The sequence below is a fragment of the Girardinichthys multiradiatus genome, chromosome 15, assembly GCF_021462225.1.
Source record: "Girardinichthys multiradiatus isolate DD_20200921_A chromosome 15, DD_fGirMul_XY1, whole genome shotgun sequence".
NCBI classification, from domain to species: domain Eukaryota; kingdom Metazoa; phylum Chordata; class Actinopteri; order Cyprinodontiformes; family Goodeidae; genus Girardinichthys; species Girardinichthys multiradiatus.
The window spans coordinates 39,384,233-39,408,029 of NC_061808.1; the positions used below are offsets into that span (position 1 = coordinate 39,384,233).

The following is a 23,797-nucleotide window of genomic DNA, read 5'->3' on the forward strand; positions in this document are numbered from 1 at the left end:
CACAGTTCTATTAGTTTATTTACAAAATGAGCCCCATTATCTGATCTTATAATCTGCGGAATACGTGGGGAAGAAATGTGTCACTAGGTTCTTAGCTACTGTGAGTGCATCACAATGCTTTACAGGGTATATTTCAACCCATTTAGAAAATGCATCTATTACCACTAGGAAATATTTCTTCCCCTGTGACCATGACAGTTCGATGAAATCCATGTGTATGGTATGAAATGGGTGTGCTGCTGCTGGGAACTGTCCTGTTTTGGGCCTCATGTTGCCTTGTGAGTTATGTTTGCAACAAATTATGCATGATCTGCAAAAATTCTTTGCATAGTCAGAAAAATGTATAGTGTAGAATTGATGTTTTATCAGATGTGACATATTCCCCCAATGTGTCACTGTAGCTGCTGTGTTGTATACATTTTTTGGAAGGATTGGTTTATTGTCTATGTGGTATATGTCATCCTTTTCTTTAGCTCCTCTTTTCAGCCAGGCCTTTATTTCAGTACTGGGTGCTGTCTGTTGCGCATCTTTCAGTACTGACATGTCTATAAATAGCAGGTCAGTCATTTTTAGTGTTAGGGGTTCTGTTGCAGCTTTCTTTGCAGTTTTGTCTGCAAAAGTATTCCCCTGTTTGGTGAGCCTTACATTTACAGAGTGCTATTTTACCAGGTAGCTGTATTGCCGATAATAATCTTTTCAAAAGATTAAAATGTGTTAATTCTGTTCCTGATGATGTTTTAAAACCTCTATTTTGCCAAATCTTTGCGTGGTGATGTACTGATCCGAAGACGTATTGGCTGTCCGTGTATATAGTAAGTATTTGTCCCTCATGAAGTTCACATGCCCGCACTACAGCATATAACTCTGCAGTCTGGGCTGAGCATGTTTTGGGCAAGGATTTAGCTTCTATTACGCTGTCAATGGTTGTCACTGCGTAACCAACTCTATTTTTTCCATATTCATCTTTGTATGCTGAGCCATCTACAAACACAACATGTGAATCTGGTATAAGGGTTTGAAAAATGTCTTGTCTGGGTTTTGTGTCTTCTTCAACTTTTGTTTTGCAAGAATGGGGTTTACCATCTTCTGCAGTAGGTATTAAGGTGCTTGGATTTAGGGGGCCGCACCTTTGTAGAGTTATGTTTGGCTATGATAATAATAGCGATGTCAGTGTGATATGCCTTGCATGTAGCGTCAGGTGCATCTCTTAATATTCCTGACTTCAACATATCTTGTATTACTGGCTTGGTACCTTCTTCAGCTTCTAGTTTTAAAGGGTATTGGCGGACTAATGGCCTTTTTTCAGATATTAGTTTTAACCTTGTATGGTGGAAATCCCTTTATAAGCATCTGTCGATGATTGGGACCACAGTTCAGGTGGGACAGCAGCTAGGGCAGGGTACATGTTGCTCTCTTTGCTCTCAGCTAAGCCCTGTATTTGTCACTCTACCTCATCTAAATGTGTCCTTGGATGGACTTTGACTGTCCACCCTAGAGTGAGCTTCGAGATTTCTGTTTTAGGATCTACTTCCGACAGTGTCAGTGCTGTTCCTGCAGAGGTTTAAAGCCTCTGTTTTTCCAAATTCTTATTATTCTTTTTTTATCATATTTTATTTTATTGGGGACTTTATTTTATTTTATTTTATTTTTTATAAAGTAAGTCCTTATTACATTAAAAAATGAGATCACTATTTTTGGTAGTTGCTATTATTTTAAATAATGCTTGGTTTAGTTCTTATTAAAAATAAAAACTCACTCACTGATGAACACAAAAAATGAAGGGCATATTATATCTTATAATCTTAGTTTGTCTTACCCAGTTTTATAGATATACCGTACAGTTTCAGTCAGCTTTGTATTTAGTTCAAGTAACTAAAGTTTGTTTTAATTAACTCAAGTTTTCTCTATTTCAGTCCAGTCCAGTAATTCTGTTAAGGTTTATTTCATCTTGTGTTAAGTTTGAGTCTAATTTGATCATTTTGAACCTGACTGGAAAAAGTCTAAATGTCTGTTAAAATCTTTTTGTTTTACCATAGAGAACTGACCTAATATTATTATGGTACTGTTGAAGACTAATTTTTACATAACATGAAACAGACATTTATTTAGCAAAAACAGAAAGTCAAACACAGACATTTGGCCACATGAAAGTTTAAATACCGTTTGTAAAATAATTGTGAAAAATTGAAGACGGGTCTATGAGCTTTCTTATGGTTATCAGTATTTTCAATACAGGTAGAACCTTTGCCATCTTTATATGATTTTACGGAAAAGATTCTGGAAACCTTATTAAGATACAAGTTTGGCAATGATCATCAGAACATCAGACCTTTATTAGAGCTTTTAAGGTCCCTCAAAGATGCATTACAATGAAATCAATCATTCCCATTCACACACTACTTACTTATTTCTCTGTCAGAGTAATTTTATTTGCAAAAATATGATCATAATTTGACTTCTATTACAGGTCCTTCTCAAAATATTAGCATATTGTGATAAAGTTCATTATTTTCCATAATGTCATGATGAAAATTTAACATTCATATATTTTAGATTTATTGCACTCTAACTGAAATATTTCAGGTCTTTTATTGTCTTAATACGGATGATTTTGGCATACAGCTCATGAAAACCCAAAATTCCTATCTCACAAAATTAGCATATCATTAAAAGGGTCTCTGAATGAGCTATGAACCTAATCATCTGAATCAACGAGTTAACTCTAAACACCTGCAAAAGATTCCCGAGGCCTTTAAAACTCCCAGCCTGGTTCATCATTCAAAACCCCAATCATGGGTAAGACTGCCGACCTAACTGCTGTCCAGAAGGCCACTATTGACACCCTCAAGCAAGAGGGTAAGACACAGAAAGAAATTTCTGAACGAATAGACTGTTCACAGAGTGCTGTATCAAGACACCTCAGTGCTGTGGGAAGGAAAAAGTGTGGCAGAAAACGCTGCACAACGAGAAGAGGTGACCGGACCCTGAGGAAGATTGTGGAGAAGGGCCGATTCCAGACCTTGGGGGACCTGCGGAAGCAGTGGACTGAGTCTGGAGTAGAAACATCCAGAGCCACCGTGTACAGGCGTGTGCAGGAAATGGGCTACAGGTGCCGCTTTTGAACCAGAAACAGCGGCAGAAGCGCCTGACCTGGGCTACAGAGAAGCAGCACTGGACTGTTGCTCAGTGGTCCAAAGTACTTTTTTCAGATTAAAGCAAATTCTGCATGTCATTCGGAAATCAAGGTGCCAGAATCTGGAGGAAGACTGGGGAGAAGGAAATGCCAGAAGTCCAGTGTCAAGTACCCACAGTCAGTGATGGTCTGGGGTGCCGTGTCAGCTGCTGGTGTTGGTCCACTGTGTTTTATCAAGGGCAGGGTCAATGCAGATAGCTATCAGGAGATTTTGGAGCACTTCATGCTTCCTTCTGCTGAAAAGCTTTGTGGAGATGAAGATTTCATTTTTCAGCATGACCTGGCACCTGCTCACAGTGCCAAAACCACTGGTAACAATGGTTTACTGACCATGGTATCACTGTGCTCAATTGGCCTGCCAACTCTCCTGACCTGAACCCCATAGAGAATCTGTAGGATATTGTGAAGAGAACGTTGAGAGACTCAAGACCCAACACTCTGGATGAGCTAAAGGCCGCTATCGAAGCATCCTGGGCCTCCATAAGACCTCAGCAGTGCCACAGGCTGATTGCCTCCATGCCACGCCGCATTGAAGCAGTCATTTCTGAAAAAGGATTCCCGACCAAGTATTGAGTGCATAAGTGTACATGATTATTTGAAGGTTGACGTTTTTTGTATTAAAAACACTTTTCTTTTATTGGTCGGATGAAATATGCTAATTTTGTGAGATAGGAATTTTGGGTTTTCATGAGCTGTATGCCAAAATCATCCATATTAAGACAATAAAAGACCTGAAATATTTCAGTTAGTGTGCAATGAATCTAAAATATATGAATGTTAAATTTTCATCATGACATTATGGAAAATAATGAACTTTATCACAATATGCTAATATTTTGAGAAGGACCTGTATTCTTAAAATTCACATCGTTTCCTCATAACCCCTTTTGTTTCCACTAGGTCTGTTTTGAACACTTCAATTCTTTTTTTATTCACCAAGAATCAATAAGGTGGTCTTAGTGGGGTCCACCTTAAAGGTGTCATCTGTTGGGTGTCATGTTATCATTGTCAGGTCAGTGAGGTTCATAAGTCAGTCAGAACCTTGGTCATTTGGTCTGTGCACATAATGTTTCATAGATCCAGTCTATGATTAGTCAGCAAAACTTCCACCTATAGGAGAAAAATTGATTGTTAATGAATGAGCTGCATTTCCTAGGAACACTGTCTTCCTCCTGGATGAGCATCACCTGTTGAAAAACTTTCATCATTGTTTGTTTCACATATTCACTCAGATCTTTATATTATACCAGTAGGTGAAGTTATCATGTAGACTGACATATACTGTTGCATTTGGAGAGGATCCCAGATTAAATAAACATAGTTAGAGCTTCAATCCAGGTTAATTTTGTGTCTGCAGACTTTAGCAAATTTTTCTGTTTTTTTATACATAAAGAGCAAGATTCCAAACATTTTCAAAAGGCAGATTGTGGCAGAATGTAGACAAAACTGCTTATTGATTAACAAAATAACATTCAAGCACACAATCACCATGTCAAAGGCTCTACTTCTAGAGAATCACTAAACTTCTGGGGTCCGGTTTTGGCCCGCGGACCTTGAGTTTGACACATGCAGGGTAGAGTTACAATCTTTATCAGACCTTTCAGCAGAGACAGGCTTCTGCTGTTTGCAGGAGTTTGATCCTTTTTGGGGTTTTTTTCAGGCAGCTGCATCTCTTTGTCAAGGTCGTTTCACAGAGCTGAAATTTAACTTCTCTCAAAGAAGAGAGAATCAAGAATGCACACAATCTGAGCCAAATATGGAATTATTTCCCTGTAAAATGAATCTTTTGCATTTTATCGTGGTATTGTTGGTAGTATAATACCATTATAATTTGGGGCTACCTTGGTATTCTAAACTGGGATGGGTGGCGGTCCACCCCCTTTATTTGTTTTCAGTTAAGCTGAAAATTTTTTGGGGTTTTTTCTGTGCTTTTCTTAAGGCCTCAGTATTATGGCTTTGTCAGTTAAAGGCTGCTCTTGTTTTTTTAATTCATCTTTTTGTTTTAATCTGTTTATCAACTGTGTGCACTCAGGGACTGAAAGGTCCCCTTTGAAATTATAATCTGGCAAGGTTTTTTATTGTCTCTTGAATCTTTTGAATGCATAATCTCCAGTTTAAGATCCCCGTGTAGTTTTAGGATTTCAGTGATAATTAAGTTACCTGAAAATCCGTATTTCTTATGCCATCGTTTACATATTTCTTCGGCCCCCTTCACATAATTTTCCATAAACTTTACATCTCCTTTTAAATCAGAGCTTTTGCTCGGTCCCTTCCCCATTGTTCCTTGTTATTTTTCTTCAAACTATGAATGTCCCAGATAAAAGTTCACTGGCATGAGACTTATGGGGAGGACATTAACACGCCTTTGACTGCGACTAGTCCGCAGCGGTGTTAATTTTCCGGAATGAAATCCGACCTGAATCCCCAAAGTCACCAGTACGTAGTTTTAATCTGGGCAAAAGAAATCACAGGACTAGCCGAATCTTACTATGATTCTGTTAAAATGCTTAGTCCTCCATATACACACACAACACAGTCATACAGTTAGTATTTTAAGTACTTTGTAATTTTTTCTAAGTTAACTTGGTGTATTTTATGAGCTCAATTTATTCTGTTCTTTTTACTTTTATAGCACTTATTCTATTCCCTCGCTGGGGAATAACCCTTGGTTGTTTTATTTGATCCCCTTCACGGCGGAATAAAACCTTCTCAATGCAGTGTCCTTACCGGCAACACACTACCAACGACTTTTTCTTATCTTAGCGCTTATTCTATTTTAAAACTGTCTCACCTCTTGGTGACTCTCTGGATCCTCTGAGAGTCACCCGGCGTCGAGCAAGATGATAATCCACCGGCCTGATGCAAATCTATACACCAGGACTTTCAGCCATCCAGGCTAAGGGAGGCCGTGCGGCAGAGTTCACTCGACGTCAGGCTTCCCCCACGGATCCCAGAGTCACTGTTAAAGCAAAGAAAATAACGTTATTGAATCTATCCGGCTCTCGAAGGACCAAGTAAATGTTAGGTAATATTCAGTCAGCTCAGAGGTAAGAACGATACAGAGTCAGTTTTACTTGCAGCAAGGGTAGCTCACTTTGCAGTGCAGACTACAAAGTTTTGACACCTTATCTCTTTATTTATATGCACAGTTCAACAGACAGTTCAGACAGGGTGTGTGTGTGTGTGTGTGTGTGTGTGAGGCTGAGAAGAGGTTGGTTCTCACAGAATGTGATTCAGCCTCTGGTGTGTGTGTGTGTGTGTGTACAAATAGATAACGGAGATCCCACACACAGGGAGGACTGCATACCAGAGCATGATACAAAGCAGAGTGCAGCTGCACTACAACACAAAGTTTTTACATGAGTGATAACAAGTCCTCGCACCCATCCAACAATTCCAGGTACAGCTGAAGAGAAATACACTTTCAAATGCAAGCAAATCTCAGTAAATAAGTTAAAAGTTTGAAAGAGCTTGTTTTAGGCATTTGGATTGAAATATTTTAATATGTTCTGCAAATTAAGACAAATGTAAAATTAAAAAAGGCTTTTTTTACACTGATATTAAGCAAGATGTTTTTTTTGTTGTTGTTTTTGTTGTTTAGGGACAAAGGAGCAGACGGGCCAGTTTATTAAACTCAGGGGTGAGAATGACCACCTTTTTACTGGAGCTAAAAACTCAGCCACCGTGGCTTGGAGGTACAATAACAACATTCTTTGCAGTCAGTTTCTGTCCAGTTTTAAAAACTCCTATCTTTCTAACTTTCATAAATATCCATCCAGTGATTAACATACTTCTTTTGGAAACTCTTTCCTTTTGCTTGTTTAGGACAGTTCTGGAGAAGATGGGCCAACAAGGGAAGGTCACCCCCTTGCAGGCCCAAAAAAAGTGGGACAATATGAAAAGGAAATATAAAGTTTGTTCAGAACTTCTCATGTCTCACACAAATAAAAAATATTTCTAAGAGTCTTATTGGTTTCTCTGTTTAGTCAACTCTTTTTTTCTTCCTTCTAACTCTAGGATTGCAAGTATCCAGGGTCAGGAGAGGGAGTCAGTGAAAAGCCCACTGCTGCTACTTGGCCCTGGTTTGTCCTTATGGTTGAGGTGGTGGGACAGATGTTTTCCACAACACCCCCTGTCCTGATTGCCTCCATCCCTGAGAACACTCCAGGGCCAAGCGGAGCGGTGGGCAACCAGATGGAGAAGGAAGACAGTGAGCCAGCAGGAAGGGGTCAGAAAAGAAAGAGGGACAGAAATGAGGAGATGATGGAGTTGATCAGGGAGGACATGAGGGTACAGAGAGAACCAGAAGAGAGGAGGGCACAGAGAATGGACAGACTGTTTTCCAAAGAATGGCACCAAAATAAGGTGCTACATAAATAAATAAATACGTTTTGTTCAGATAGTTTCTTAAAGTTTTAAGCTGTTCTAATAAATTTCAAAATTGTTTTTGTCACCAATGTATTTTATTTCCATTTGACCTAACAATACATCAACTTCATTTAAATTGCTAAACACAAAGTTTATTTTGAAAATTAGAAATACCATTTTAAACAGTGTGGAAAAAAAGAACATTCAAACAAATCAAGATTACAAGACAGAAAAGGCTTAAAATAAAACTGTACAAGTATTTACAATGGCGACAGCAGGATCAACCTGAGTGACCGGTTCCTGGAACACCTCTTCAACAGAACAAAAAGGCAGATGTCTTTCTGAACAGAAAGTCTCTGGCAGTGTGGCTAAATCTCTCGCAAGGTCAGAGACTTGGATGGGATGCTGCAACTGAAACCTGTGGTTTGTTTTTCTGGATGGTGAGCGAAGCATCACACAGGTGGTCTGCAGATGTTTGTGATGCCTCTTTCCGCCGTCCACGTCATCGTCCAAGTTTAAAGGGCTGGCTGGACCACATCACTTAGATGTAATCAGGAATATGCAGGATTAGAAAATGGTGCTCACAGAATATTACACTTATACCCCTCAAACATTAATCACATATAGAATATTATACTTGCCTGCATACAGTAGTCTGTTGGTGTGTATATATACAGGGGTTGGACAAAGAAACTGAAACATCTGGTTTTAGACCACAATAATTTATTAGTATGGTGTAGGGCCTCCTTTTGCGGCCAATACAGCGTCAATTCATCTTAGGAATGACATATACAAGTCCTGCACAGTGGTCAGAGGGATTTTAAGCCATTCTTCTTGCAGGATAGTGGCCAGGTCACTACGTGATACTGGTGGAGGAAAACGTTTCCTGACTCGCCTAGATCTGGTGACTGTGCAGGCCATGGGAGATGTTCAACTTCACTTTCATGTTCATCAAACCAATCTTTCACCAGTCTTGCTGTGTGTATTGGTGCATTGTCATCCTGATACACGGCACCGCCTTCAGGACACAATGTTTGAACCATTGGATGCACATGGTCCTCAAGAATGGTTCAGTAGTCCTTGGCAGTGACATGCCCATCTAGCATAAGTATTGGGCCAAGGGAATGCCATGATATGGCAGCCCAAACCATCACTGATCCACCCCCATGCTTCACTCTGGGCATGCAACAGTCTGGGTGCTACACTTCTTTGGGGCTTCTCCACACCTTAACTCTCCCGGATGTGGGGAAAACAGTAAAGGTGGACTCATCAGAGAACAATACATGTTTCACATTGTCCACAGCCCAAGATTTACGCTCCTTGCACCATTGAAACCGACGATTGGCATTGGCATGAGTGACCAAAGGTTTGGCTATAGCAGCCCGGCCGTGTACATTGACCCTGTGGAGCTCCCGACGGATAGTTCTGGTGGAAACAGGAGAGTTGAGGTGCACATTTAATTCTGCCGTGATTTGGGCAGCCGTGGTTTTATGTTTTTTGGATACAATCCGGGTTAGCACCCGAACATCCCTTTCAGACAGCTTCCTCTTGCGTCCACAGTTAATCCTGTTGGATGTGGTTTGTCCTTCTTGGTGGTATGCTGACATTACCCTGGATACCGTGGCTCTTGATACATCACAAAGACTTGCTGTCTTGGTCACAGATGCGCCAGCAAGACGTGCACCAACAATTTGTCCTCTTTTGAATTCTGGTATGTCACCCATAATGTTGTGTGGATTTCAATATTTTGAGCAAAACTTTGCTCTTACCCTGCTAATTGAACCTTCACACTCTGCTCTTAGTGGTGCAATGTGCAATCAATGAAGACTGGCTACCAGGCTGGTCCAATTTAGCCATGAAACCTCCCACACTAAAATGACAGGTGTTTCAGTTTCATTGTCCAACCCCTGTAGCTTACCACTGTCGGTGTGGGAATGGGTGGACGATTGTAGTGTAAAGCGCTTTCGGGCCTCTGGGGACTTGATAAAGCGCTATATAAGTGCAGGCCATTTACCATATTAGATGACATGTTGAGAACACGCAGCTCATCCAGGATGGCACATCAATGCGAGCTGTGGCAAGAAGGTTTGCTGTGTCTGTCAATGTAGTGTCCAGAGCCTGGAGGCGCTATCAGGACAGGCCAGTACACCAGGAGACGTGGAGGAGGCCGTAGGAGAGCAACAACCCAGCAGCAGGACCGCTACCTCCGCTTTTGTGCAAGGAGGAACAGGAGGAGCACTGCCAGAGTCCTGCAAAATGACCTCCAGCAGGCCACAAATGTGCATGTGTCTGCACAAACAGTTAGAAACCAACTCCATGAGGATGGTATGAGGGCCCGACATCCATAAATGGGGGTTGTGCTCACAGCCCAACACCGTGCAGGACGCTTGGCATTTGCCAGAGAACACCAGGATTGGCAAATTTGCCACTGTAGCCCTGTGCTCTTCACAGATGAAAGCAGGTTCACACTGAGCACATGACAGACGTGACAGAGTCCGGAGACACCGTGGAGAGCGATCTGCTGCCTGCAACATCCTTCAGCATGACCAGTTTGGTAGCGGGTCAGTAATGGTGTGGTGTGGTATTTCTTTGGAGGGCAACACAGCCCTCCATGTGCTCGCCAGAGTTAGCCTGACTGCCATTAGGTACCGAGATGAGATCCTCAGACCCCTTGTGAGACCATATGCTGGTGCGGTTGGTCCTGGGTTCCTCCTAATGCAGGACAATGCTAGACCTCATGTGGCTGGAGTTTGTCAGCAGTTCCTGCAAGATGAAGACATTGAAGCTATGGACTGGCCCGCCCGTTCCCCAGACCTGAATCCAATTGAGCACATCTGGGACATCATGTCTCGCTCCATCCACCAACGTCACGTTGCACCACAGACTGTCCAGGAGTTGGCGGATGCTTTAGTCCAGGTCTGGGAGGAGATCCCTCAGGAGACCATCCGCCGTCTCATCAGGAGCATGCCCAGGCATTGTAGGAAGGTCATTCAGGCACGTGGAGGCCACACACAATACTGAGCCTCATTTTGACTTGTTTTAAGGACGTTACATCAAAGTTGGATCAGCCTGTAGTGTGTTTTTCCACTTTAATTTTGTGTGTGACTCCAAATCCAGGCCTCCATTGGTTAATAAATTTGATTTCCATTGATGATTTTTGTGTGACTTTGTTGTCAGCACATTCAACTTTGTACAGAACAAAGTATTCAATGAGAATAATTCATTCATTCAGATCTGGGATGTGTTATTGGAGTGTTCCTTTTATTTTTTTGAGCAGGATAGATAGATAGATAGATAGATAGATAGATAGATAGATAGATAGATAGATAGATAGATAGATAGATAGATAGATAGATAGATAGATAGATAGATAGATAGATAGATAGATAGATAGATAGATAGATAGATAGATAGATAGATAGATAGATAGATAGATAGATAGATAGATAGATAGATAGATAGATAGATAGATAGATAGATAGATAGATAGATAGATAGATTTTGAACACCCTGCGACTTTGCAAGTTCTCCAACTTAGAAATCATGAAGGGGTCTGAAACTTTCATCTTAGGTGCACATCCACTGTGAGAGACATAATCTAAAAAAAACCAATGATTTTAAAAATAATTTATTTGTGTGTTACTGTTGCAAATAAGTATTTGAACACCTGCCAATCAGCAAAAATTCTGGCCCTCAAAGACCTGTTAGTCCACCTCTAAAAAGTCCACCTCCACTCCACTTATTATTCCAAATTAGAAGCACCTGTTTGAGGTTGTTAGCTGCATAAAGACATCTGTTGGCCCATCTTCTCCAGAATTGTCCTAAACAAGCAAAATGAAAGAGGGAAAACCAAAAGAAGTATGTTAAACACTGAATGGAGATTTATGAAAGTTAGAAAGATAGGAGTTTTTGAAACTGGACAGAAACTGACTGCAAAGAATGTTGTTATTGTACCTCCAAGCCACGGTGCCTGAGTTTTTAGCTCCAGTAAAAAGGTGGTCATTCTCACCCCTGAGTTTAATAAACTGGCCCGTCTGCTCCTTTGTCCCTAAACAATAAAAACAAAAAACAAAAAAACATCCTGCTTAATGTCAGTGTAAAAAAAGCCTTTTTTAATTTTACATTTGTCTTAATTTGCAGAACATATTAAAATATTTCTATGCAAATGAGTAAAACAAGCTCTTTCAATCTTTTAACTTCTTTACTGAGATTTGCTTGCATTTGAAAGTGTATTTCTTTTCAGCTGTACCTGGAATCACGAATTATAATGCTAGCTGAATTATAAATATACTTTTAAAAACACATATAGCACATTTCTTCATCAAAAATTTATATTTAAAAGCTTATTTATTCTCGATCACACTCTCAAGCGATACGGTAAGATTACATAAAATCGTCCATTTATTCAGGTTAACTTTCATATCACCTGTAATATCAAATCGCCTTACATGAACAAATGACACAATAACATTAAAATAATACTAACACAAACTGTTAGAAATCACTTGTGTTTTACGTTCACTGTGATGACTGGCAGCAGGAGCTCAATGCCGACAGTCCGGTCAGATCTCTCCGGGGAGGCCAACGAGGCAAGCCGACAGTTACTATCGGATCAGAAAACTCCGAACACGTCGGAGCACGTTTGAAATTAAGCGATGTCTTGATAAATCAAGCAAATTTTTCACGTCTACACAGTTATATTCCTGCACTAAAAACATTGTAATAGTTAATTTGTGTCACAGAAAGTGTAATGTTTCACAGTTTATTCACAGCTTTTGCCACTGTGGTCCACCATTGCTGCCCCTGCTTGACCAAACCGCTTCGACCCGCAATGAATCATGGGAAAAGATGGACTGCGAAGGATACTCACAACCCATCCATCAAATCGGGCAAAAGAAGGACACATTTGTCGGCAGCATTTGACATATCTTCCGCCCGGCGCTGTGACGTAATCGGCCCGCAAGAACGGACTTGGAAGGATCCAGCCCCTGAATTGGGACACACCCTCGGCCTGCACATGGATCCTCCTTCTTCCTGTTTATTGACCGATAGTAGAGGAGCTGGAGAGAAGAAGGCAGCCCTCCTCATTTGCATAATGAAGGAGAAATGCATACGGTAAAGGAAAAAGAGAAACGAGGAAATGTAAAAAGAACAAAGGCATGTGTAAGGAAAAGGAAAAAGACAATATATAAATTTCTTGATGAAAATGCATGTCTAAGGAAAAGGAAAAAGAAAATATATACATTCCTTGATGAAAACGCATGTTTAAGGAAAAGGAAAAACAATATATATATATTTCTGCTTTTTTTTATTTTGTCAGGATCTGTCCTCCATAGACCTGGTACATGGAAACAACAATGAACAGCGATAAGTCTTTATCCCTGTTGATGATGTGCTCAAAACAGCAGCCGTCAGCTCTTAGATGCTACGGTGAACTGATTCGAAAAAGGGCCATAAAAACTCACGAGGGAACCAGCGGGGGGAACAAAAAGGGTCAGACAAGCTCGGAGCGAAAGTTGTCCCTCTTTTTTTGGAATGTGCTCCAAGCATCAAATTCAAAATGAGTGATCATTTGCAAAAAAAAACAAACAATAAAGTTTATCAGTTTGAACATTAAATACGTTGGCTTTGTAGTGTATTCAGCTGCATATAGGTTGAACAGGATTAGTAAATCATTGTATTCTGTTTTCATTAAAATTTTACACAATGTTCCAATTTGCATTAGAATCGGGGTTGTATTTCATATAGGAACACTGACCAATCTACAAATTATATCAGATAGTATTGAACCTGAAAATGCATTCAATCAAATAGTATAGATGAAATTGCAAACGTGAAGGCCAACCAGGAAATAAAGCTTCTTGACCTTCTAATCCTGGTGAGCAATAGGAAGTCCTGAGCTAAGATAGCTGTTTTTTCTTTTTTAATCCACACAGGCAAAGACTAACAGCTGGCCATCTAAATGGTGTCATTTGAGGCCCACATGTGCCAAACAATTGTTTTACAAAAGTTAGCATTTGAATTGAAACATTTAAATGTTTGCACCGCTTTCTGCTTATCCTTGATGATAAAACAATAACACCCTGTAACAGAGAAGGCATTTTGTGGTAGTGAGAAATTCTGTTACTTGGCTATGGGATGATCATATATTGGTATGATGAAAGATTTACATACTCATCACATGGCCAGGGTTAATCTGCATTGGGTCAGGGCTAGTGCTTGTTTTGATATTTTCCAAACTAAAGCAGATTGGAATATGAGGATAACAGTTTGCTGACTGTGCCTGCAAACCATATCACCCTCTCTCGTTCTGTTAGTTGAATTCTATATTACCGCTTGACATCCGTTAATTGGAAACCAAGTTTCTGCTAAGACCCTGCCCAACACTCACTTGTTCCATTAATATCTGGATATTAATGTCTGGATAGTCTGGATTATTATGTCTGGATAGTATCCTGCTGTGGGTTGGACATACATTATATGCAGCTCACCAAACTGATATGGATTTTGGTTTGCAGTTGACAAGCTACTGCTTCTAATAAACTGTTCACTAGAAACTGTTAAAGTTAAATAAAACACAGCAACGGTCATTTGTGCAAGCAGCTTTTTACAACTTTTATTTACATTTCATAGTGACAATTACCAGGCAACTACATTTTCTGCTGCAACAACTAAAATAAAAACAATTTCAGAAATGAGAAAACTGTGAATTTCTTAATTTATTTTGTTGCTTTGCTGTATGATTGATTGTAAATCACTTTAGTCAACCAGTTGTTTTTAAATAAATAAAAAAGAGTCAACAATGAGGAAGAACTACAGAAAAAAACTGTTATATATGCAATTTCAAAAACACACTGATATAGCAGGTATTGCTATTTATTTAGTTTAATTATTTAGATTTCTAAATATTTCTGTCTGCCACTCAATAAATTCTTGCTTTGTGATTGCAGAGTAACAGTCACAGCCATGTGTAGCATGGACCTGAGTCGTTTTCCCCTTGACACACAAACATGTTCGCTGGAGATTGAGAGCTGTAAGTCAATAATGCTTTTGATTTATTTCAGATAATATGAGGGTTTTTTCAGTTCATAATGAAACAAACAAGGATAATCATTATTATCACCCTCGTGGCTTCTAAAACATTCACTCAAATGTTTATTTAATTTGATCAGACATGTATATTGTTTTTTGTTTCTTCTTCAGATGCATATACTGATGATGACCTGCTGCTGTACTGGAAGAAAGGGAACAGGTCTTTAAACACAGATGAGAAAATTTCTCTCTCTCAGTTCCTCATTCAGGAGTTCCATATTACCACAAAGCTTGCATTCTACAGCAGTACAGGTGCTGCCAGACAATGAAAAGCTTTGTCTAACTTCATGTTTAAAGACTGTGAAGTTTAATTTTCTCTTTATTCTCCTCTCCAGGTTGGTACAATCGTTTGTACATTAACTTCACTCTACGACGGCACATCTTCTTTTTCCTGCTGCAGACATACTTTCCTGCCACCCTGATGGTCATGTTGTCCTGGGTGTCCTTCTGGATTGACCGCAGGGCTGTCCCTGCCAGAGTGCCACTCGGTTAGGGAACACTGTTTATTGTTGTTACCGTTTTATTTCAATTCCATTCAGTTTGTTTATATAGCCCCAATTCACAACACATTCTGTCTCAAGGCACTTTACAAAGTTATTTTAATTGAATCAATGTATTACAGTCCAATTCAGTTTATTATTCAAATTTGTTCAAATGTTTCTATTTAAGGAAATCCAGCAGTCAGTGACTTGCAGCATTCACTGGCTACTGAAACAATGGATAGTCACTTGCATTGTGTTATTGACTTTGCAGCAATCCCTCATACTGAGCATGCATGTAGCGACAGTAGAAGGAAAACTCCTCTTAAACAGGAAGAAATATCCAGCAGAACCAGGCTCAGTGTGAGCGACCATCTGCTATGACTGACTAGGGCTTTGAGAGAACAGAGCATACACACAAAGGAACACAGAAGCATTGATCCAGGAGTACTTTCTATGTGAAAGAAAAGTTTAACGTTAAAGGGAGCTGTAGCTCCTTTAGTGGCTCCATCTAGGAGAGAAGCTAAATAGATAACCTCTGAGCCAGTTTTCAAGTTTATATTATGAAAGAGAGCACATACATTTACTCGTAGAACAAACTCAGCCAGTAGCTCTGTCTAGGAAAGAAACAGGGTTAAACACTGGAAGACAGGGCCAAGTGTATCATCTGTAGAAGGAGAGCATCAAGTTGTTGACAGCAGTAGTTCAGCCGATGCCCCTCTCCAGGAAGGTGTCAGAGCAAAACACAGGGCCAGGTCAGGTGTAGCTTCTAGGAAGAGAAAAAAACAAATAGAACATAAAGTTAAAAGTTAAAACAACAGCAAATAATGCAAAATTGGAGAGTAGTAGGATAGCAGCAGAGTGAGGGAAAGTGTTTGTGTTCTCCAGCAGCCAAAATCTATAGCAGCATAACGACAGAGTGGGCTCAAGATAACCTAAGCCACTCTAACTATAAACTTTATCAAAAAGGAAAGTTTTATTATCTTAAAAGTAGACAGAGTGTCTGCCTCACATACTAAAACTTGGAGCTGGTTCCACAGGAGAGTAGTCTGATGACTAGAAGATATGCCTCCCATTCTACTCTTAGAACCTCTGGAAATGCTGATGAAGAAACAAAAACCATAGCCTATCCTGATGTGTATGCTCTTTGGTTAGCTCTTATTATGGCCTTGTATTATATTGAACGTTAGAAGCTTCATTTCGTCTAAATGCATTGTCTTATTTTAGGTATAACTACTGTGCTAACCATGTCAACCATCATCACCGGAGTCAATGCTTCCATGCCCAGGGTGTCTTATATCAAAGCTGTGGATGTTTACCTGTGGATCAGCTTCGTCTTTGTCTTCCTGTCAGTCATAGAATATGCTGCAGTCAACTACCTGTCCACTCTCCAGGAACGCAAGGAAAGGAAACTGCGTGAGAAGGTTGGTATAATTATGCTATCCCTGACAGATGCCAAAAACTGGAGTTGTGAAAGTAAGTTTTTTAGGTAAAATAGTGTGTAAATGGCTGGTTTGTTTACTTAGTAAGTATTAATGGATTAAGTAACATTTGTAATTACTTAGAATCCAAATGCTATAACTAAATTGATTTACGCGATCTTTATTTGTTGAAGAATGGAAAACTTCAATGTTTATTATTTGTCCTATTTTTACCTCTCAATTAATTTTATATTTCCCCTGTTTTTGTAGTTTCTTTAAATTAAATGTATTTTCTTTTTCTTTGTGTATTAGTTCATTATTCTGTGACTGATGTAGCATCTAGTCAAGTCAGGTTTATTTATATAGCGCTTTTCAGCAACAAGGCACTCAAAGCGCTGTACATGAGGAAAAACACTACAATGATACACAACACAGAAAAAAAGAATCAAATGACACTAATAATCCTTGGGAGTAATAATAATTAATAATCCTTCCGGGTTTACTGGTAGAAATTGGTTCCAAGCCACTCTTAATAATAAAGCATCTTATGCTAAATGGTTATAATCAGTCTGACAGAGAGTATCCCAATCCTTGTGGATTTTAGTATAACAATGACCATCAGTGTGACCCTTTGTGGGGTTCCTTGAGATGACATTGTTGTAAATAAGCACCGTTTAACTAAATAATCTGAACTAAAACTATCTGTGTAGTTATGTTGCTATAGGCTTAGGCTGCTGGAGGACATTATGACCACTTTCACCCTCTTCGGTACATTCTCACACTACTCTCCAATTTTGCATTATTTGCTGTTATTTCAGCTTTTTACCTTGTTCTCTCTTTTTTCTTCCTAGAAGCTACACTTGGCCTGAGTCTGTGTCTACCTGTAACACCTTTCTGGAGAGGGGCATCGTCCGAGCTTCTGCTGGCAACAACTTAATGCTCACCTTCTACAGATGATCCACATGGTCCTGTCTTTTAGTATTTAACCCTTTCTCTCTCCTAGACATGGTGATTGACTGAGCTTTTACTGTAACAAACTCTATGTGCTTTCTTTCAGACTCTAACCTTGAAAACTGGCTCAGAGTTTATCTGTTCTTTCTTTCTAGGTGAAACGCCTAAAGGAGCTACATCCATTAACATTTACTTTTCCTTCCCATAGAAAGTACTCCTGGATCAGTGCTTCTTTGCTCTTTTTCTCTCTGCTCTATTCTCTCAAACCCCCAGTCGGTTGTGGCTAATGGCCGCTCACACTGAGCCTAGTTCTGGTTCTGCTGGAGGTTTTTTCCCTTTAAAAGGGAGTTTTTCCTCTCCGTTGTCGCTACATGCATGCTCAGTATGAGGGATTGCTGCAAAGTCAACACCAGTGACTGTCCACTGTCTCTACATGCTCATCCAGGAGGAGGGAATGCTGCAAGTCACTGACTGGATGCAATCTGCTGGGTTTCCTTAGACAGAAATTTTTTTTATCCAATTTGAATAAATAACTAACTGACAGCACTGTTCATCGGTTAGGATTAATTGGAATATATGTACCTGACTGCTGTGAAGTGCCTTGAGACAACATGTGTTGTGAACTGGCGCTATATAAATTAAACTGAATTGAATTGAAGATGATAATATTGATAGTCTCATCATTCCACTGAATTTTAACTAGGGAAGCTGAGTCACTGGTACAAAACAGCTTTAATCCACATTTTCAGGTGCTAATAATACATTGATTTTACTGGTACTGAAGTTGAACTAAGTAATAACAGTCCATTGTAGTCTAACTAGCTGGGTCATTGGTGTAAAAGCAGCTATAGTCCAAATTTTCTATTACTAATAATGTTTGGTTTTCGCTGGTAATCCTTCTGATAAAACTAAAAATCTATGAAAAAGTAATGAAATCATGCAATTAGGTGCAGGGCAAAGCAACACACAAGAAGAAAAGATTTTGCAAGAGTGCGGTGGAATCCTGCGGATGCGAATATTTAACTGTGAGTGTGTATGTAAGAACTCGACTGTCAACACAGATAGAGCGCCATTGTCCTTGAGGAGAGAGATGGAAGTATTCTCAATCGGCCGCAAAGTTTTATCTGGGTCACAGCTGTTCAGGGGTGCTGGGAAAGATTGCCATGTTTACATATCATCCAGGAGATATTTTGTCAATAGCCACTTAGCAGAAGTTGCCAAGGCCACGTTGGGGCACCAGATTTAGAAAAACAATAGGTGTTCTGGTTCAAGCAGTTGTGTGGATTTCCAACCACTTTAAGAATTTTTACTGTTATCTCTCAATTGCAAATCCAAATATCCAAATTTCTGGGACTTTCCCGCAGTTCTGGACCGAACAACTTTCTCCATGATTAAATCCTTGCACCTCTGAGTCCAAAAGCCGCTTCCAGACTTCGATTCTGTTCAAGAACCGTATCCAGCTTGCGGCTTAGCTCTCTTAACAATTCAGTCTGAGCATTGATCACTCTGCAGATTCCATCCAGCATTGCAGGCAGCTTTGGGATGCTTTGAACAGCTGCCCACGTTTTGCTACTCACTCGATAAGTCAGGTAACCACCGGATCCAAAAAGCAGAACTCCTGTTATCAAAAATCTAAATATATAAACGTCTTCTGTGTCCTCAACTGACATTGTAGTCAAGCACACAATCTTCCACTGTTGCCAGGAATCCATTGTGTATCCAGAGAAGAATGTACCGGCTGGGCAAGAGGGTTCTCCTTTACCCTGTCTTCTCGTGGAAAAATGTGATCAATTGCGTTGAGAGACCAGCTGACCAAATCCATAATTTGCAAGTTTGGAAGATATGTAAAGTGAGGTTCTGAGAAAAACACGGACAAAAGCAGATGCAGAAGCAGGCAAGAGGGAGGGAGAGAAAACGCGTGTCCTCCACCGAGAGCAGAGCAAGAAGATTTAGAGTCAAAATTTGCTCTATTGGCCTTCAATTAGACTTCAGTTTCACGCTCTCATAGTGTACAGACAATAAATATAAATAAATATACTTCAGAGGTGATAAAAAATGAAAAGAATAAAAATGTACATACATATGTATGCATTTACACCCAATAAATAATTTTTTTAAAGACCAGTTAGAATAGTGCAAATATAAATATTTTGATTTCACATTAAATTAGTTGACTAGGTATTCATCACACCGAATGCAGTAAGAAACTGTTAACTTTTTCAATTACCCGGTTCTTTTGTTGGCAGCTGAAGGCAAGTAGTTTGAGTAAATTTTAAGATCTCAGAAACCAAAGCCTAATTTATTTTCACCACATTAAAGTTGTACAGTGTCAAAATCTATCCACAGATAAGAGCCCTGGAAATAGAGTACAATTCACATTTATCTTCTTAGGCACATGTGTCCCATACAATATGTTGGACTTAGGCACGCATCGTGATCTAACTGGCCATATGCCACCACTGTGGGCAGGCCAGCTTCTGCACACGTGAGCTCACTGGAATGTCCTGCAAGAGTGTGTGATTGTTGTTCATAGGCGTGTATCTCTTTGTAAAAGACCTACTGATAGTAAATAGAAAACCTTGAGAGAACATTTGTGCTCTGTTACAAAACGAAGTTACATGAAAAACCATAAAACTTACCAAATACTGACACAAAAATTGACCAGTATGCCTAGTATAAGCTCAAACACAGTTAATAACCAGTAAATGACTAATATAAGTTCAAACACAGTTAATCACAACAAGTCCATTTTTACAAAACAGTCCTCATTTTTGCAAATAACTCCAATCAGTCACTCCCTCTGTCTCCCTGCAGCCCCGGTCCACACCTGTACCATATTCACTGCTGTTTACCTTGTCTCCTAGCTCATTGGCTTACACTCCACTCCTCTCAGTACTTAAGCTATCTGATTTTCATTGTTCTCCACTGGTTACCTACTCCACTCCCGTTACCTGCCCTGTATCTTTGCCCTGGTCCAGTCCTGAGTTCTTCCATGTCTGTTGCCTTGATTTTCATGCACCTGCTTTCATCCAGTTTATGTTTTTTAACAAATTTCTGACCTGGTCTTTTGTAAGTTTATTTTTCATTAAACCTTTTTTCATCATTTTAACCTTATTCTGCATTTGGGTCCTACCTCCAAAACACATCATGACACTGACCAACAACTGGTGAAGCAAGTCAATAGCACAACCCATTTTTGTCATTGACTTTTATGTGCAATGATGGGTCATTTTTAAGAAAAAGTAACCTAAAGAAGTAAATGTTCTTATTTAATGAAGTCACCACACAAATGACTGTATTCTTACATGTGCCAGTGCAGAAGAAACTGTACTCTTTAGTCAATTCTGTGCGACGCTAGAAACTGCAATTCCCTATACTGGGGTGGTGTCTAATGGAATTTAATTAGTTTTAACAGACTACTTCATGGTTCATAATTTTGTTGACCATATCACTCCAAACCAAAAGTGATTTTTTCAACTGCAGGATTATTCTTATATATTTTTTTTAGCATTCCATTTGTCATTAAGTCTTTGTAATATGTACAAAGGAGAAACACTTTTACCAGACACAAGTTTTTTTTGTCATAATGCATAGCAAATATAATACATGTTTGAGCCCAGGGCTGGGAAGGCAACACAAATATTTTTTACATCTGCAGCATCACAGAGCTGCAGCACACACCTGCATACAGTAGTTATGCTGATACTTCCAGCAGACTCATCTTATCTTGTCTGCCGCACTCCCTATCGCTGCACCCCCTGTCCTTCACCAATTTATGACCTTGCACTCCCTATCCACTACTCCCCTGTCCTTCACCAATTTATGACCTTTATCTGCACATTCCAGTTACACACATAGATAGTTTATATTCTACATGTTAAACAATTATCAATGTACCCCACATTGTTTTCTGGACATCACCTACACAGCCAGCGGTTGAATGACAGTATGCGGCTAAACATGTCGTCACTGGTCAGATCAGGGAGGGGACCAGAGAAAATTATGGATTCTGACATTGTTTTGGCAAATTTACACACCGAAGCAACACTAACTTTGGTGACCTCCGACTGGCGTAACCAGGTGTCATTACCCCCGCCTCCAAAGCTCCAAAAATGCTACATTTATTACACGTACCATTATCATTGAAGGAGGAGGAGGAGAAGTAACTGAACATCTGACACAGAGAGCAGGAGACAGGAGGAAACTCAGAGAGAGAAACAGCAGAACGGGTAGCCATGGTGGAGCTAACGCTAAGCTAGCGACCCCTTACCACTATGAGAAAAACCGTGTATGGAGAATCTCCAAACGTTAAATACAGCAAAAGAAAATATATGTTTTAATGTGCTTATGTATTAGAACAAGTCAGAGATATCACAATAACGAGAAATCAGATCAACCGAGAGAGCCTTCACACAACACACATTCCAGCGAGTGCAAGAGTGAAAACGGGAATGGTACATGTAATAAATGTAGCATTTTTGTAGCTTTGGAGGCGAAGGTGTCAGAATTGGAGGCCGGGCTCCGCGCTGTTGAAAAACCACCGAGGGTAGCTCCCCGTAGCAGTCCTTCAGCAGAGCCTCAGGCCGGCTGGGTGACGGCATGTAGAAAGCGTAGTCCTAGATCCCATCCCACAGGTCACCACCAACCCGTCTGCGTTTCTAACAGATTTTCCCCGCCCAGCGACACACCCACTGAGAAGCCAACTCTGGTAATTGGCAGCTTCATAGTCAGAAACGTGGCACTAGAGACAGCAGCGACCATAGTCAAATGTCTGCAACATCATATCCTACCTGAAACTGCTGACTGATAAGCGTAAATACAGTAAGATTGTTATTCACGCTGGCGGTAATGACACCCGGTTACGTCAATCGGATGTCACCAAAGTTAGTGTTGCTTCGGTGTGTAAGTTTGCCAAAACAATGTCGGACTCCGTAATTTTCTCTGGTCCCCTCCCCGATCTGACCAGTGACGACATGTTTAGCCGCTGGCTGAATGACAACTCTGACAACCCAGGGTTCAGACCAGGAAGCAGGGTCATAGTTTAACACTCCTCTTTGCAGCTTCTGTATTGCTACCCACCCATTACCCTATTAAGACAGTATCTCGCCCACGGCCAAAATTGAATAGATTAAAAAATAATCTAAAAGGAGGAAATCATGAAAATCTCATAAAAAATAAACACAACTCAGACTAAAAGGAAAAATAAAACAATTAAATGTGGCTTACTGAACATAAGATCTCTCTCTTCAAAGACTTTGCTAGTTAGTGACCTGATTAGTGACAATCAGATCGATTTATTTTGCCTCACAGAAACCTGGCTGCAGCAAGAGGATTATGTTACTATAAATGAGTCAACTCCTACTAATTATTTAAATTTTCACATTCCTCGAAATACTGGTCGAGGAATAGCTACCATCTTTCAGTCCGATTTATTGATTAGTCCCAAACCAATCAATAGCTACAACTCTTTTGAATATTTAATCCTTAGTTTTCCTCATCCAAATTGCAAAGCACTAAAACCACTTCTGTTTGTTGTTTTGAACCATCCACCAGAACCTTACTCTCAATTTTTAGATCAGTTTTCAGACCTTTTATCTGATTTAGTGTTAAATACAGATATGGTTATTATAGTGGGGGATTTTAACATTCATGTTAACATTGAAAGTGATACCCTAAATATAGCCTTTAATGCTATCTTAGACTCAATTGCCTTTGCTCAAAACATTAACAAACCTGCCCACCTTTGTCTTCATTCTCTGGACCTTGTGCTGACATATGGCATTGAATGTAAAGACATAACAATATTTTCTCATAACCCTGTCCTGTCTGACCATTTTCTTATAACCTTTGAGTTTAATTTAACCGAGTACTCCACACCTGAAAGAAAATTTCATTATAGTAGATCATTATCAGACAATTCTGTAACAACCTTTAAAGAATCGGTTCCACTTTTAATTTCCTCATTATCACAGAAAAACAGTGGAGGGCAATAATTTTGTTTCGTCCCTTTCACAAATTGATTCTCTTGTTCATAGTGTTACATCATCACTGCGTGGTGCATTAGACGATGCAGCCCCCTTGAAAAAGAAGGTAATTATTCATAGGAGGCTGGCTCCCTGGTTTAATTCAGAGCTGTGTACTTTAAAGCACAATGTTAGAAAATTGGAGAAAAAATGGCCCTCTACACACCTAGAGGATTCCTACTTAATCTGGAAAAATAGCCTATTGTTGTATAAAAGGACACTTTGCCAAGCCAGAACAGCTTATTTCTCATCATTAATAGAAGAGAACAA

The 23,797-nt window shown here is 39.8% G+C and overlaps 1 protein-coding gene across 4 annotated transcripts in view; it reads left to right on the forward strand.

The window, feature by feature from the left end:
- The window catches only part of LOC124881601 (gamma-aminobutyric acid receptor subunit rho-1-like), a 96,393-nt gene that overhangs the window by 35,915 nt on the left and 36,681 nt on the right, over window positions 1-23,797 (forward strand). For 3 of the 4 annotated variants that reach the window (XM_047387229.1, XM_047387230.1, XM_047387232.1), the window contains 4 exons: window positions 14,512-14,594; window positions 14,765-14,905; window positions 14,989-15,141; window positions 16,360-16,556. In XM_047387229.1, coding sequence (XP_047243185.1) covers window positions 14,512-14,594; window positions 14,765-14,905; window positions 14,989-15,141; window positions 16,360-16,556 — 574 coding nt within the window. The remainder of the gene's footprint in view (window positions 1-14,511; window positions 14,595-14,764; window positions 14,906-14,988; window positions 15,142-16,359; window positions 16,557-23,797) is intronic. The other variant, XM_047387231.1, reaches the window with a different exon arrangement.